This window comes from Centropristis striata, chromosome 18 (assembly GCF_030273125.1).
Source record: "Centropristis striata isolate RG_2023a ecotype Rhode Island chromosome 18, C.striata_1.0, whole genome shotgun sequence".
In the NCBI taxonomy this organism is placed as follows: domain Eukaryota; kingdom Metazoa; phylum Chordata; class Actinopteri; order Perciformes; family Serranidae; genus Centropristis; species Centropristis striata.
This window is the reverse complement of record NC_081534.1, coordinates 20,324,424-20,341,875: the sequence shown is the minus strand read 5'-3', so window position 1 is coordinate 20,341,875 and position 17,452 is coordinate 20,324,424. Positions and strand designations below refer to the sequence as shown.

The following is a 17,452-nucleotide window of genomic DNA, read 5'->3' as shown; positions in this document are numbered from 1 at the left end:
ATATAAAAAAATAAAATGAAAATGACACTTGACAAGCAGGTCACTTGACAAAACGTAAGTTCAGCTCCTTCTGTTTTGAAGAAAATTGCCTTAAACTATGTTTGCCCATTGTCATCTATATTTAGGAGGGATGTGGAAAAGTTCATACTTGATAAGACTGGATAGCCCATCATTTTTTAAGCTAAAGATATAATCTCAAAATTACAATCTAAAAACAATATGCTTTAAAACAAATCTTATGCTTTTGATGGGTAAGTTTCACATCCACAAGATGAAGTTTTCAAATCCCTACCTAACTTTAATGTTTTTACAATAGAATTGACATTTTATGTAGAGACTTTAGAGTTGATGTCAAATAAGAAATTTGAATGCACTCTGATGAATGATACAGTGTGGCGGGCTAGATGTCAAGCTGTAGAAGAAGAAACAAACAGAGGAGAGGGTTTTCCACGGCGGGACAAGTTAGCCCCCAGAGGGATTTAGAGACTCTGGAGGCGACGTGTGGTTTTCACCGACGTTAACTGTGCACAACGTCAGCAGCTGAAAGCAGCATGGCTAATTAAGCACAGAGTCTCCGCTGATCATAAACATAGTGATTGTGAATTAACCAGCTTCTCTAACTGTGCACAGAGTGTCTGGTGCTTGTTGTAAACAAACAGAGATGGCTTAGTGAACACCTCCTGCAGCAGCAGCACATACACACTGTACTGCTACAGAGCTAACTGTAGCTAACTGACGCTTACGGCGGCTCTTCTTAAGGAGTCGGCCTCCGGCTCGTTAGCGGCTTGTTAAGAAGAGTAAGAAGGAGTTGCTGGATTTGTCTCCAGTCGCTTTCTTGAAAAATAGTCGCTAAGGGGGTCTGAAAAGTTGCTAAATTTAGCTACAAAGTTGGGAGCACTGCTTCGCCTGTGGGGGGTTATTATCGAGGTAGATCAGATGCTAGATAAGATCGGTTTGACGTAAAAGAATCGGCCGATCGCCGATCCCGCAAAATTAAGGAAATCGGCGCCGATCGATCGGTGCACCCCTAAAACCAGCAAATAAACATCATGAATGGAACATTTCAGTCTGGAATACTAAGTGGGCCTATAGGTGTGTTAGAATTTAAATGAGTTGTCAATCTTTTGTTACATTTTTACACCTCAGTAAGTTAATGCTCAATATATGTAGCCATGTTGTTGAGTTGTGCAGTTTAAAGGGGCACTTCATCCCAAAATAAAACAAATGCATTTATCATTCTGAATAGTTGCCCCTAAAGATAATAAAGATATAATAACTAAAATAAATAATAATGAGATATCACCTGTGGATATAATGGAACTATATGGCACTTCGAACTGAACGGTGGCTTTTTCCAAGAAATTCTGTTGTTACATGTCGAATATAGGGAAACAAAAAAGGTCTACATCTTACTTTTCAGTACAATGTCGCTGAATTTTCTTCAGTAACCAAGCCAAGATTACTGGAAAGAGAGATTTCTGTTGAATTTTTCAAATGTGTTTTTTTTTTTTTTAACCCTCCTGTAGTCCTGCGGTGCTCTAGTGAATCAGCGCGGTGTGTGGGAGGGGTGGAAGTGACGAGAGTAAACACATGGCACGGGAGAGACAACTACATTTTGCTTCGTTTTTTGCATAAAAAATACACTGGAAGCCATGGCTACGTGGACTGAAGCACTGGAGGAGCAGCTGGTGGAGGAGAGACCACCGTTATATGACATAGCGCTACACTGTTATTCCAACTGGAATAGAAAGGACACACTCTGGCCTTTCTTCCTTCCTTCCTTCCTTCCTGTTTTCATGTTTTGGATTACAGTCACGAGACTAGCGCCACCCGTTGTTAGGGGACTTATTGCATCTCGCGCAATCGCAGAACTTACAGGCTGCTGTGTAGTTCGCAGTCATCTTAGCGGTGTGTTTCACTGCTTTTTTTCACCTGACTGTGTCCGACGAGAGGCGACAGAATCGTCGGACAAGAGGTCGTCAGCGTCGGGTCCTGTCGGGGCGGTTTGTGGGGACCTTAAAGGAAACACAGCTATACTCTGTGTGTACAGAACAAGGTTTGCTAAGCTCAAAAAAGAGAAAAAAACTTATTTAAGAAAATTGTGAAACATTTTATTTCATTGACAGTACTTCAACATTGAACACAGAATTTAACTTTCCCTGTGTTTTCAAGAACTTAAGACCACAAATGAATCCAACATAAGGCAAATGTGCACGTCACATTTTCCAGGTCAGATGAAAAAGAAATGTACAATCACCACAGCTGTATGCATTAAACATTTGTGCACACAGCAAAAGTAATTACTCACTGTGGATGACCAATCTCACATGCTGACAGCTATTTGCTGCTATTTGTCAAAATATTTTCTCTTCCTTTGTGAGATGATGGTCATGTAAAAGGATATTTTGGAAATCCTCTTGTTTGATTACTTACTCAGAGCCTGATGGGAAGATTGAAACCAGTATCATCTTTATGCATTTAACAGAGATTTGTCTGGTGGTTTAGCCAAGTTTAGCACACATATAAAAAGAGTTTTATTCACATTTTGTATGTTGTGTATGTAGAACAACAAATTATCCATTGTGTGTTTGTTCATTTAGGATTTTTTAACGTGTGATCAACAACAGATGGCTGTAGTAACCGTACACTGTAGGGCTGACACCTTTGATTCAAAATTCAGTCATGGAACAAATGTATGTATTTGTTATGATCTCTCTGAAACTGAAATTCACAGTGAATATGCACAACAGGCCTACTTTGGGACTTTGTGGACAGCGTTTGTAAAATGCATGTTCACTGTTTTATGGCCAATTAGCAAAGTATGCCAATTCTACTTCTTCTAATGCAAAAGTGAGTAAACTAGTTTTGTCCTGAACATGTGACACAAAGCCATCAGAGAAGTAACATGGAAGAATTCACTGACCAAGTTAAAGCTGCTCTTATTCATTATATTATTAATTCAAAATGATAACCTATTAGTCATAATTTATTCAAACTTGACTCTTAGCATGATCTTAAATGATCTCTCCCTGCCCTGTTGCCATAGAAAACTTATCCAAACATGGCTTGTATGAATTCATGTTCACAATAAGAGACCAAGTGTGTCTTGGGTATATTCAGACTTGATCAGAATAGACCCAAGGATTGTGTCAGACCAAATATAATTTGGACTTGTTGGTCCTGTCTTTGTGCTAAGCTAAGCTAACCACTTCCCGGATGCACAGAGATAAATCTGAAATCAATCTTTGGTAATCTGAGAGGAACAAGCAAACTTTTCCCAAACTGAAAATTTTATGGCACAACTTGTCTATTCAAACCGACAAAATAACCATTCAGAAGTCGGTAAAGCATCTCTCAGTCTGGTACTGCATATGAATGAAGCACAAGTAGTCCACGTTTTTACACAATCACTCAAATAGCACATGTCACTGTTGCACCAAAAATAATACAAAAAACATCTAGCATAGTTTTCATTATCTGTTATTATCATTAGGTGTTTCCCAAAGTTGTGTTTTTTGAGACAGCCAACACAGAGGACAGCATTGTGCCAGTTATTTAGCAACAATGACCTGGAGATAAACACCTTCTCCAAACTGACACAGGGGAAACAGTAGACCTTGAACCTAATGTTAAGGCTACTAAAATGCATACATTAAAACTATATTTAAAAAAACAGAGGATATCACAATAACAGTGTTTTACAGAAATACTGGCACAATGACTCCAAAGAATTTTAGGGACAAACACTCTGTGACCACCTGGGCACTGTGTACAGTAGATGACACTAAAGAAATCACTTCAGGAATAAGGAGACAGTAAAATTTTCACTTTACTTTGGAAAACTTCAAAGAAACAATCTACCATAGAAAATAATAAGGGCCTCACACATGAAACAATTTAAACACTTCATATTTCCTATTATTACTGTATGCAGACACGCGTACACACACGCACGCGCGCGCACACACACACACACACACACGCACACACACGCATACACGCACACACACTTATTTTGTCTTATTTCCACGTGTACGGTACACTAATCCACAAAACAACGTTCAGATGTAGGCGTTATTACAGAGAGATACTGTGGTTTACATTCACATGGTTTCTCTGAATGGGTGAGGAGTGTATGCTTCCTGTGCTCCACAGATGGTGGCGGGGTCAGGTGGGAAACTACAGGCAAAAATGGAGGCACATTCCTCTCCTGAGGCAGACGGATAAGGGAGGACTTTTTCTTGTTTTTTCTTTTTTTTCCTCTTTTTTTTTTTTTTTTTTAACTTTTTCTCTCTTTCCCTCTCTCTCTTTTTTTACTCCAGATTCTCGCACCTCTTCAGCAAAGAATCCGGAGGCCTGGGGTAGTAGCCGGTGGTGCAGGGCTTGTCGGGAGAAAACCTGGGGAACTTGTAATCCAGAGGGAGATCTAGAAGGAGTCAAAATCAAACAGGAAAGTCAACTGTATGCTATGCGGTACATGTGCAGGCCGTCTGTATGTTTCATATGCACCGCTGCTGCTGAAAAGCAACAGCAAATGTTCAAGAGCAAAGACTCCTGTTACTACCTGCTGTTTAGAACAAAGCACACTTTGTTCTAAACAGTGGGTAGTAATCACTCAGGCCAGGGAATGTAGGACTCATTTGTGTTTGATCTTTTTCCTTAAATGAGACAACTTGGGCATAAAGAAATAAAAAAATATCTGACCTACAAATTAGAGTGGGATGAAAAAGTGACAGACCGTCTGTCACAGACTGTCGGGGCATGGGGTGTGTCACTTGTGTTATTTTATGTTATGTTATGGTATTTATGAAAGTGACCGCTGCTATCCCCATAGAGAGGAACGCTACGGCTACGTGTCATAATGTCACGTCACTGTTTGTCTTTGCACTTTTTATACATCTGACCACAGGAAGTATAGAATATACTTTATATTATTCTGTATGTTTTGTATACTATTACATTATATAATTTTATTATTATGCTTATACTTTCATTATACTAAATAGCAAATTTGCAAGAGCTCTGGAAGACACGACTAGAGGCTGTAAGGCGGACTAGTGACAGAGTTCCCTTCCATGTCTGGCGTAATGACGTTTAATTTCCCTGACAACCACTGTAGTTTCATTTAGCTACTTGTTAGCAATCGCCTTTTTAAGGACATGTACAGGTGCATCTCAATTAATTAGAATATAATTGAAAAGTTTATTTATGTCAGTAATTCAATTCATAAAGTGGAAATAACACATTAGAATACGATGGAAAAGTCGATTCCAGTAGTTCAAGTCAAATAGTTCAAGTGTTGAGTGCATATTGATGGACGGACATACTTTTCAGAGGCCAACATTTCCACATTAAACATACTTTTTAAAATTGGTCTTTTGTAATATTGCAATTTTTTTTGAGACACTGAATTTTAGGATTAAATGTAAGCCATAGTCATTATAATTAAAATAAATTAAATAAATCAAGACATCGAATGTTTCATTCTGTGTGTAATGGATCTATATAATGTGTTATTTCCACTTTTTGAATTGAATTACTGACATAAATAAGCTTTTCTATGATATTCTAATTTATTGAGATGCACGTGTATAATGGCAGGCTGTTCACCTGCCTTCAATTGTGGCACTTTTGAACAACTTTCAATACTTTTGCCTTTAAACTTGTGAACATCATGTCCAACTCACAAATTAAAATTCCAGAACACACAGGCCTTAACACCATACGTTAGGTGCATCACACACGCCCAACTGTACCACACACTGTGCGCGACGTACAGACAGAAGCAGTTGTCAAGGTGCAGTATTCTGGATGCATTGATCCAATTATGAATGTGGTTATTCAGCACAGGTACAGATATTATCTTAGTCTGTCTGAAGCAAACTGCAGCTGTCTGGTAAGAGCTCCAGTCAGACTGCGCTGTGGCTTGTGTGAGGTTAATACAGTCTGTACCCTGCAAGAAGAGCATGCACATGTTGTGACAACTGTTACCAAGAAATTCAACACATCAAAAGGTTTTCTCGCAACCGTTGAAACACCTGCACTTTGAGGGAAACACTAAGCAAAAAGATTTCAACTACTGTGAGGGAAGCAGACCAACATGCTGGGGGGGACAGACCTGCATGGCCAGATTCAAATTCAAACAAATAATGTCAGTGAGAAAACAGCCCTGAGCTCATCATTCTACAGGACTGGTACTATTCCCCCAAAAGTGCTGTGCAGCTGAGGTAGTTAATTCTAACTTTGGCTCCACATCTGCATCTGTTCAGTTCTCTTTTGATTCTTGTGAATGTTTCTGTGTTGAAATGATGGGCACAGCATTTCATGTGGGATTTAGAGATTCTTAAGTGGATTGTTTTTTTCCTGTTTTTACACAATGAGTTTGATCCTCAGACATGTTCTGTGCACCATATGGGTGCATTTACAGGAATACCCTGGAAAACATATTCACTTTTCTAAGTCGAAGAAAGCAGTTGTCATGATGTTTTGTCATGATGTTTATAAGCCGAGGAACATCTGCGTAGTGCAACTTCTCATTTACTGAACTGCACTGGAAACCACAGGCTCGTGCAAAAGTTAAATCTTCTGTTTTATGTGTATATTTTTAGTAAGAAGCCTTCATGTTTAAGATCTGCTTTTGTTTGCTAGTGATGCTGTTTGCTAGAGCAAACTGTTTTCTTCCTTTTAACTCAGACAAGACACATATTCCTACTATTGATCCTCATTGAACTCGTAGCTCCCTCTATTTCATTTAAAAATGTTATTGCTGTCTTTTGAAGCATGTGATGAGCTGAGCGTGAGGTCTTCAGCGGTGGCCTCTCAACCACCCAGGAGTCAAGCTAAAGACCAGGAGAACAGGAAGTCTTTTCTCTAAGGGCCCTGAAACCCAGGAACAATCTGCCTGAGAAAATATGTGTATCTAAGTCAATGTCCACTTTTATTATATATATTTTATTATATAGTACCCTGATTTTACTTGATTCTTCTTCCTTTTTTATATTCATTTTATAATTGTTTAACATGTCATTTGTCTTGTCATTTATTCAGTGATGTTTTTATTCTGTACTGTATTATAGTATATTTAATGTAGTCTCCTCTTCTGTTTTAACCCATAAGAACCCACGGTGACACGGGTGTCACAAACATTTTAAATGTTCTAGTAATGTTCATGTATGTTTTTAGCTATGTATGTTTTCTCAAGTACATAAGTGTGTTTTTTAGTGTTCTACAGCTATAGTAGCTTGTTGAGAAGACGTCCAATAAGGCAGTGTTATTTATATTTATTTGTTATCGATTTATTATTATTTTGTTACTTAAAAACATCTGAAATGGAATTTGTTGTCTAACAGCACTATTAATGTCACAATTTTGATATATGTTATGGAGATGAAAACAAAAAAGGCAGATGGTTCATGGTTATTTGTTTTTATTTATTATTGATTTAATATTATTTTGTTCATTAAAAACAAATCTAAAAAAATAATTTGTTGTTAAACAGCGCTATTAATGTGACAATTTTGATATATGTTGTGGAGATGCAAAGAAAAAGGCAAATTTGTGTTTCTGTAAGCACAAAAGGTGTCTAGTTTATTCATTTAAAAATAAGAAATATCATAAGGTCCACTTGGTCTGTGGTATATCCCCCATAATTTTCCTTTTTAAGGATTACTGGGTCTGGGTTCTTATGGGTTAAAGTTGTAAATCACTTTGGATCATTTGTTTAAAAAAGTGCTCTTTAAAGATTATAACGATAACTCTTATTGTGATTTGGACCTTGTTTTTTTCTTTCCTACCTCCATCAAGCCACTGCAGATCTGGAACACTGTCTCTAATACCCTCCAGAGTTTCGTCTGCTGCCACATACCTGCTATGTGCTCAACACTTGGGATGGCCATGGCGCTGTATTTGTGAATGCAGTGGCAGCACCAGGTCACTTTTTGGCTCTCCTCATCCCCACCTCCGCTTCTATGTATGTCGACAAAGTAGGAGCCCCACTGCTTGGACACATCAGAGGGTGACTTCATGCCCTGCTCCTGTTGAAACAGTCCACACACAAACCAAACTATGTAACTGTTTGTTAAGACTCATTCTCAGACATGTGCAGACGTGATAAAAGGAGCTGGGAATTCCATCCTCAGCACAGAAATACAGGAAGACTTCAAACTGGCTTATACCATGCAGCTTTGAGGGTTATTTTGATGATTGTATGAATCATTATTTCTAAGAAAAATCCCCTGCTCTGTGCCCCATAACCATTTATACAACATCAATACATTTATACACAGAAAGAGCTGACGGGCAGCTTTGGTTGTGACAACAGGATGTGGTGTTTCGAAAAGGATGTATGAAGATACAAATCTGACAAACCAAAATGATACATCCGTGCTTTGCACAATATCAGTCACTGAGAACTGTTACACAATATTCAGCTAAGATACAAAATCTGAAAGATATGCTTGTGTAAATAAAATATTTGAGAACCAAAAAACAGAACTAAGTAGGTTTGCCTGAGGTATTTCTGAAGATGGGGGATTTCTTTCGGAATTCTGAAGCAGAAACCTCTGAACTTATTCAACACAGTTTGAATTCATCACAATATATACTGCTGCCTATGTGTCTGCCCACCTACCTCCAGTGCCCCCTCTACATTAAGTGTGTGCACGGGTATTAGAGCACTGCAGTGTTGCTGCTTGTTGTCATGCACAGTCAGATTGGGTAATTAAGATCAATCTAATTTCTTGTGCTAATTCATTTCCTCTAACTGCAAGAGGAAGTCTTTAAAAACGCTTTCTCTTCTCATCACTTTTAAGATTTCAGTGTGTTGTGCTATTTGTGTTGATCCATATTCACGGGACTGATCTGCAAGATTGCTAGTTGATAAAAGCATATTTAATTAATTCATTTTTTTGTTTCTTTAGCTATACTCAGCTTCATCAAAACTCTTACTGTTCATCTTTTTAAAATAATAATAATAATAACTTTATTTACATTGCACCTTTTAAAAACAACAGTTTACAAAGACGCGTTTCCACAGAGAGCAGTTAATCACAGAAAGAATGATACACAGAAAATAAAAGGTAAAAGGAGTAAAAAAGTAAAAAGTGAAGTAAAAAGGAGTGGTGAGTTAGACAGCATTACATAAAAGCAAGTCTATAAACGTGGGTTTTAAGATGTGATTTAAAAGAAGTTACTGACTCTGCGCGCCTTATCTTCTCTGGCAGCCCGTTTCAAAGTCGGGGCGCTCTGGTGGAGAAAGCCCGGTCACCTTTGGTTTTTAGTTTTGACTTTGGAACGGTCAGAAGGACCCGAGGATCTAAGGACGAGGGTTGGCTCGTATGGAGTTAGTAATCCTGTTAAATAGCTAGGAGCCAGACCTAAAAGAGCCTTAAAAGTGATTAAGTAAATTCTTAAAATCAATCCTAAAACGAACAGGGAGCCAGTGCAAAGAAGCTAAAATCAGGGTGATGTGAAGTCTGTTAAAACCGGTAAGAAGCCGAACTGCTGCGTTCTGAACCAGTTGGAGGCGAGAAAGGGATTTTTGGGAGATGCCAGAGAGGAGGGAGTTACAGTAATTTAAACGGGAGAATATGAGAGTAAATCACTTCATTAATGCTAAATCAATTCCAATAACTGTGTGCAGAATGCTCCTTTGTGAACCAAAAACACCACACACAGACTTCTGTGATGTGATTTGTTTAATTTAAATAGCTCTGCTAGGGGCTGGTATCACTTGCTAGAAGATATGCTGACCCCTCACATTTTGACTGTTAGGATAACAAAAATCCTGCTGGTTAAAGTTCTCAGCTGCTCTGTGAGGCAGTGATATTATGTGATATTATATTCTCAGTCACAGCAAGAGTCCTTCACCAATTCACTATTGCACTCCTATGAAACTGTAGACAGTTTAAAAAGGCTCAAATAAGATGCAACAGAACCATCTTGTTTTTTATTTCACACACTCTTCCTTGTCAAAAACCAGTCACCTAAATTACCAACAATGCAACTCCACAGACAATATGGTTTGAGAATGGGTTTGTTAGCAGCTAACATAGCCTGGAGGTATTAGCCTCCAGCAAAAATGAGGAACAGGCTCCAGAGGTCTGGAGAGTTCACAGCTGAACAGAAACAGCTGCTTCAGTGAACTTACCTCAAACTTTCCCTTTTTCTCTAACGGCTCCACTTGAGCCTCATTGGACATCGCGGCATCACTCTTCGGGACGCCCTCCCCCTCCATTTCCTCCACAACCATCACTGTCTCCAACTTCCCAAAGCTGCTGGCAGGAAACATGTCCGACCTCATGCTATCTCCGAAATACACGACCTGCAGGGGAAGAAAAAAGGTGACAGAGAGGACAGCTTGTTTACTTTCAGTTACAGTTAGACAATAGTTGAAGTACTGTGGTAAAGTTGCTCTTTAGCTGAACATTTCTTTAAGCACCAGTGAAAGTCAGCTGGTATATGTCTCATGGCCCCCCAGGGTGAACTAGACCAGACACCATGAGTCTGCAAAACTCATCACAACCTCTTTGACCATCACATCTCTTTTGTCCTTCATGTCTGGAAAGAAAAGTAAGCTGAGGCAGCTTCACTGAGAGCTAAAGTGCAGGCGCGCATCACTTAAAGCTTTAAATCCCATTTCAACAATCATTTATTTCTGTTTCTTTAAAAAGGAGAGGAAATGGAGTGAGGAGTGGGGAACACCTGGAGTACTATTATAAGTACTGAACAATGAATATACAGTTCAGATTTTTTTTACACACACAGGAGCCTTTGAAATTAATCATAATCTTAATCTAATTATTAAGTGGGTTGACTATTGACATGTATCATTGTAGGCATTGTGACTCATTTTGGGATTTTTGCTTATTTCGTCATCAAAATGATGTATGAGGCCCAGTACAGCTACGGAAAACTACAAAGTTGGTGATCATTTTCTGTGGGTTCATCACAGGTGACTACAAAAAAGAAAGATAAATGCTGTTTTAATTAAAAGAAATGTTAAGTTCCAAACTTTCAGATATCGGAAACTGTTTTCATGTCTCACGTTCAGGTTGTAGCTGAGCTGAAAATTTTAATATTTCTGACTTTTTTCCCAAACAAAAATAAAATCCCATGTAATTGTATGTTTTATATAAGATGCATCATGTACCCTTTCTGGCCGTCGCGCATGCCTGTGTGTGTATGTGCGTGTGAGATCAAACTAAATCAAACCTCTCACCAGGAGTCAAAAGACCATAAAGAGGATGTGAGGCATTCCAGTAGCTGTGTCTCCTCCCTCCCCCTCACAGAGCTGTGCTGTGTCTAGGGCCGGCTCTTCCACATGTAAACAAACAGACGGGCTAATCGGGGCTGCTGCGGGCCGTTCCTGTGGGGAGGGGCTGCAGGAGTCACATTTCCACCAGACTTTCCCAGAACTTCCCACAGCTGGGCTTCGTACCCCAAAAAGCCCAGCTCCTCGCATTGCTCAGCAGTGCTGCTGCCAGAGTCATGGGATCACTATGATAAATATTTACAGAGGCCAAGGATTCCAGCACAGAGGCAACTTATCATAGAATACATTCATTGTGTATGGATACAGTCACATTAGTCTGAAGCAGACCGAGCTCTGCAGGCTGCAGTGAAATCAGCCGGACAGACGCTTCTCTGACAAACGCATCCACACAATACGACACCATTCATTAGTTGTAGATGCAGCCTTTAGCTGTTGTCTGTCATCCTTGACCCTGAACATGACTTGGTGTACCACAGTGCAGTTCTATGTCATTAAAACTTTCCTGAGAAGCCCAGCAGTGCCCTGCTAGGACTGGCTAACACAAAGTGTTATGTATTGCTATTTACTGAATGGATACCAATCAACTCCAATCTAATAAAGTTCTTAATCTTTATTACTAATGATGGAGTTGGTGAAGACTTCTTCACAATGCTGAATTCCTGCTTTCAGATAATTCTTGTAATTATGGAAATATCTTGAAAACATCTTGGATTATCACTCTACCTCTTCCTAAGTGTTTTACATTGTAGGTACTACATTAGAATTAAGTAAAAAATCTGATTGTAATAGCTTTCTCTAAGCAAATACCAATGCTGTACTGCCCTACAAAGCCTAACTGCAGTTACTACACAAAGGGTTAAACTGAGAAAAACTGCTTTAAAGTTTTTTTAACGTTTGGCCGGCCAAACGGCTTATTGGTAAGTGATATGACACCTATTTCTACATGTATTGATGATGTAATTTTTATGCTAAAAAAACATGACGATTTATTTGACCTTTGACCCCAAAAATGTAGTTACCGCACTCAGGTTTTGCATTGCAGTAAAAGGTTCTAATAGTAATGCACAAACATAGTGCAGTAACTACAATGTTGTTGTCTTTCAGCTTTTATATTTTGTTTTCAGTAAATAAATATTTTCAATTATCAGTGTATTTAAAAGTGTTTAACAACTCTATTCAAAGGTTTGTGTATTTTAGATTTAATAGTATACAGTAATGTTATATTTTAGTCTTAATGTAATTGTATCTCACTTCTTTTCTGGATTTTGTAGTAACTGCTATTTTTATATCATTATTTCTCTGGAATAAAGCAAAATTGAAACCTAAAACTTTGTCACAAGATATAACAGACATCAAGGAGTTCATTTTTAGTTATAACTCAATTTCGACCAAAAATGTGGTTACTACACGTGACACTTGACCAATGAAAAAACTCTTGAATTTGAAAACAACAGGGTAATAAATGTCAGGCTGTATAGTCACAAAACTTGGTCATAATACTGTTTAAAACGGACAACTGATACAGCTTTGTTCACATTCTGTCATTTTTACTGTCTGCATTCTGAGACCTGAAACTTCTGCAACTGAATTAAGTTGAGAGCTGATCTGATTAACTTGATAACTGAAATTGATTTCCCCCAAATGTTCCCCAAACAACTCTGCTAAATGCTTAATTAAATATATCAAACCATTACAGTCTCTGATGTAAAACTGCTGCTACTAATCCCACCGACAATCAACGTTGTCGATCTTATCAGCTTTTCAGTTTTAGTTAGTGACCACATTCTCAAACCAAAAACAGCACTACATTAAAATACATTGGTTGTGAACGTGTTGTTTCAGTTTACTGAGAGAGATGTGTCATACAAATAAGCTCTAGTCAAATTCATTTTGAGTTTTAGGGCTTAGGAGAAAATAAATCTATCCCATCACAATCGGCAAGTAAACAGAAGAATTACAGTGTTGCAGACTAATCTACCAGGAATGTGCGCTTTACATATTTGCTTGGCCAACCTAAAGCACTGGCAGATGACGTCACATTGTGGTGGAGTTGCTGGACGACCTGTGCAACAGCTGCCCTGCTGTAGCAATGCAGGGGTCTCATTGAATAAATGAGGGGATTGCGTTTTGTTACATAATACTACACTGTAAAAAAAGATAAACAATAGCTACTCAATAAAACTGAGGCAACATATTGCACGCAATATTATTAATTAAATCTAACTACGTTACAAGTTGAGTTAATAACAACTTAACAGGAAGTGCCTGTCAATTAAAAACGGACTAATTCTATTGTGTTGGATTCATCGAAAATTCTCTTGATTTAGAATTACATACACATAAAAATTATATTTAATGTGATCAGAATAAGTAGATTCCATCTCAAACATTTTTATATTAAAGTTACTTAAACAACTGCCTAAAAATCAAGGACACATTTATATTTAATACATTTTATCAAATATATTAAGTAAAATTAAATGACTACAGAATAATTTATTACAGTGTAATGTTGGTCTGAACACAGCCTTAGTTGGTATGGATGTCACTGATTCCCCAGTGAAATCACGATGAAGAAAAGCTGATGAAAACAGTTGCTGGTGAATACAGTCTAACAGTTAGAGAGGGATTATTGATTTATTATACAGTGAAGAGGTAAAAGACGGGGACCGCTCATATCTGCTAAAGAGGATATCTTTTTTAAAATATGGCAACCTTTTCTTGATTTAATGTCTAAAAACTGAATTAGTGCTATTCTGTTGCTTTGCCATTTATGTTATACCCTTGTTTTGTTTGTCTCATGTCAAAAACTCTGTCAAAAAAACAAAACATGTCTTGTTCTGTGTAGCTCCATCAATTATCTCTAATTTGTATATATAATTTGTATACATTTTTCTGTTATGAAAACAATAAAAAATAAATACACAAAAAAAAAAAGACGGGGACCGCAGAGGGCCGTCAGTGTCTGATGGATGTCTCACTGATGATAAAGTTCAACAAGGCTCATTTCCATGAGCTTACTTTAGAGTCTATTCATTCTTTTGCTATCAGAAACAACTTACTGCAGCTTTAAAATGACAGGTAGTGTGTGCGCCTGTGGCCCCATCTCTTATCAGCTCATCACTCAGAGCAGCAGTTAAAGCTAAAGCCAGGCCCAGGTAAACAGAGCTGCAGGCATGCAGAGGGGCCTTAATGAGCCCATTGTGCTGTACACTGTGTGGGGCCTGGATCACAGAGATGAGGGGGGCACAAGACAGCAGGGTAAAGTCTCATATTCAATCCGAATATGTTATATTCCTCTTAAGTTGTGAAAGATTATGCTAACAGAACAAGATCATTACATGTTGTCAATGCAGCTGATGTAACCAATGTATAAGTGAGATGGTTTATATTTCACCAAGTTTCACAAGTCCATTTTTTAAATTTTCTGTTCATGTTTCACTGTTTGTTTTCATGTACAAATCCTGTTTGTGTATTTCTTTAGGGGAGCTTTTATTTTGTTGGTCTTATTTTTTTATTGTGTGACTTTTCGGGCGATGTCACTTTCTGTTGTTTTGCGGTATTTTTCCTTACTCGGCTTTTAGCCCTGCAGAAGAGAGGTAACACTGTACAAGTGCTCTTAATAGTGTGTTGAAATATAAAAAAACGCTAAATATAGATGCAAATTGTTCTTTGTATGGGTCACATATGTTGTATTTTATTAGCATAATGTTTGCTCTAGTGTGTATGTCTATTTTATTTTTGTCATGTACAGCACAGAGTAGCGGGTTAAGTCATTGTTTTTAAGTTAGGCTACCAGAGTGTGGAGAGCTTTTCTGATGCAGTTTGTTGTTATGTACCTTTCTTTTTAAAGGTGTGCATTTGGAGACTGGTCATGAGATGTGGCTGTACTGACTTATATGTGTTTTAAACGGTATGTGAGTTCCCCTTTCTGTTATTTTGTCATGTTAAATAAATATGTTGTTAAGTAAATGCTATAACTCACATGGTTTCTAGCCCTGGAGTGGAGAGGTGTGCATTTGGAGACTGGTCATGACGTTGCTGTACTGACTTTTATGTGTTTTACACAGAATAAATTAGCTCCAGCCAAGCAGATCAGCAGTTGTCAGCATCTCATTCCCCATCATACACAAACTCAACGCAGAGAATGTAGCAGACCGAGGTGTAAGGCCAGACCGGCTACACTGAGACCAAGCAGAATAAGGCACATATACCTATGAGTTTATAAGAAAAGACCAAAAAGTTATTTAAATTGTGTCATCAAGGAAGACAAGAAAAGAAAAGACAGTCATCAACTGCAATACCCCAGAACCCAAAGTCCTCTGTTCCAAATAAAAACAGTACAGAATGATCATAATAACCCGACTCAGGCCTGCCTGTCCATGATTGTGTCCCATCAGTGCCAAAATGAGCCCATCAGTTTCAGCACGGTGCTGAGAGGGAATTGTAATTTCCACTGAATGACTCCATTCAGCCCACCTGCATTAAGTCCTGTCAGGTGAAAGTGGAGAGAACTGAAAACACAGAGTTCCTCAGGTCAGCCCGGAGGAGTGTTTAAAGCAGCTATAAGTGCAGGTTGACACTGAATTCCACAAGAGCTTTCTCCACGTGGCTGGGGAACAGAGGGGGCATTAAGCCGAGAGCTGGGAGGAGGGGGAGAGGAGCTGGGGATGTGGACGATGGTCTTGCTTGCTCTAAGTTCCCTCAATAGTAAACAGCATGGAGTGGAAAAGGGTGCAAATTGCATGTTGAATTTAACAAAGATGGAAGTGGCTCAAATCTGGCCATTTATCACCCATCTCCCTCCCTCATTCCCTGTCATACCTCTAACATAACCACTGTATCTCAACTAATTTAGTTTTAATCACTGATTGATGGTTTATTTTTTAGAGCTGTAACATGAAATTTTAATATTTGTGTCATCTGACAGACACAATTGGTTGTTATATTTTTAAATGTATATTAACTGAGTGGTTTAGATCAGTGGTTCCTAAACTTTGGGAAACTGTGACAGCACTTCATGTACAGTACATCTTGAGCTTACTCTGGACCACTGCAGCTTTTGACAGATTTCCCCTACAGATAAGGCATTCCAGAGTGGGATTGCAAGCTTTCCTTCCCTACGAGAAGCAGAGTCTAGTTTCACTAGACTGTCTAATGTGAGTGTTTGGCTCAAATTCAGACTGATGAGGGCTCAGATGATTTAGCAAATTTTTCTAGCCTTTTCACTATGACATGGTTTGTAAATGGTAAATGGACTGCACTTGCACATCGAGGTGGTGCCAAGTTATAAGTATCTAGGTGTATACCTGGATAATAAGTTGGACTGGTCCCTAAACACAGACACTCTGTACAAAAAGAGGCACTCTTTTTCTTAAGGACGCTCAGATCTTTTGACATCTGTAGTAAGATGCTGCAGATGTTTTATCAGTCTGTGGTGGTAGTGTGTTGTTTTATGCCGCTGTCTGCTGGGGAGGCAGCATCAGACACAGAGATGAAGGCGGTTGGACAGACTGGTCAAAAGAGCTGGTTCTGTGGTTGGAGCCAGGTTGGACACACTGGAGGAGGTGGTGGAGAGATGACCTGTCAAGATGTTTGAGGCCATCTTGAAATAATCTGCTACACAAAACCTTTATGGACCAAAAAAACAGCAGTGGACGGCTCCTCTCTCTCCGTTGCAGGACGGAGAGATACAAAAGATGCTTCGCTCCTACAGCCATCAGGCTGTCTCATTCTAACAGAGATTCTACCAGACTAACTGAATTTACCCTCTGGATAAATAAAGTACTTTTGATTTTGATTTGATTTGTATTTCACTTTTCTCGTCTTAGTGGCCACCCAAAGCGATTTAACACTACAGACAGCGCTCATTCACCCATTCACACACACATTGATACTGGTGGCCTAAGCTACACTACTTGGTGCCACCTGCCACCATCAGGAATTCATTCACACAGATGAACCCAGCATTGGGAGAAATTTGGGGTTGGCCAAGGATACTTTAACATGTAGACTGCCATAGTCAGGGATCAAACCATCGACCATCCGATCAGTGGAATGTTCTACCATCTGAGTCACAGCCTCCTTTGTCATGCTGTTTGTACTCTGCAGTGTTGTGCTCTGTCTTTGCCTGACTAGTTTACTTCATTTGACTATAAGCAAATAAGCTATAAGGAACTG

The 17,452-nt window shown here is 38.8% G+C and overlaps 1 protein-coding gene across 1 annotated transcript in view; it reads right to left on the bottom strand.

The window, feature by feature from the left end:
- Positions 1-2,314: 2,314 nt before the first annotated feature.
- The window catches only part of nt5dc1 (5'-nucleotidase domain containing 1), a 70,755-nt gene continuing 55,617 nt past the window's right edge, over positions 2,315-17,452 (bottom strand). Inside the window, exons 10-12 of the mRNA XM_059356068.1 lie at positions 10,148-10,321; positions 7,865-8,033; positions 2,315-4,426 (exon numbers count right to left, since the gene is read on the bottom strand). Coding sequence (XP_059212051.1) covers positions 4,314-4,426; positions 7,865-8,033; positions 10,148-10,321 — 456 coding nt within the window. The 3' untranslated portion in view covers positions 2,315-4,313. The remainder of the gene's footprint in view (positions 4,427-7,864; positions 8,034-10,147; positions 10,322-17,452) is intronic.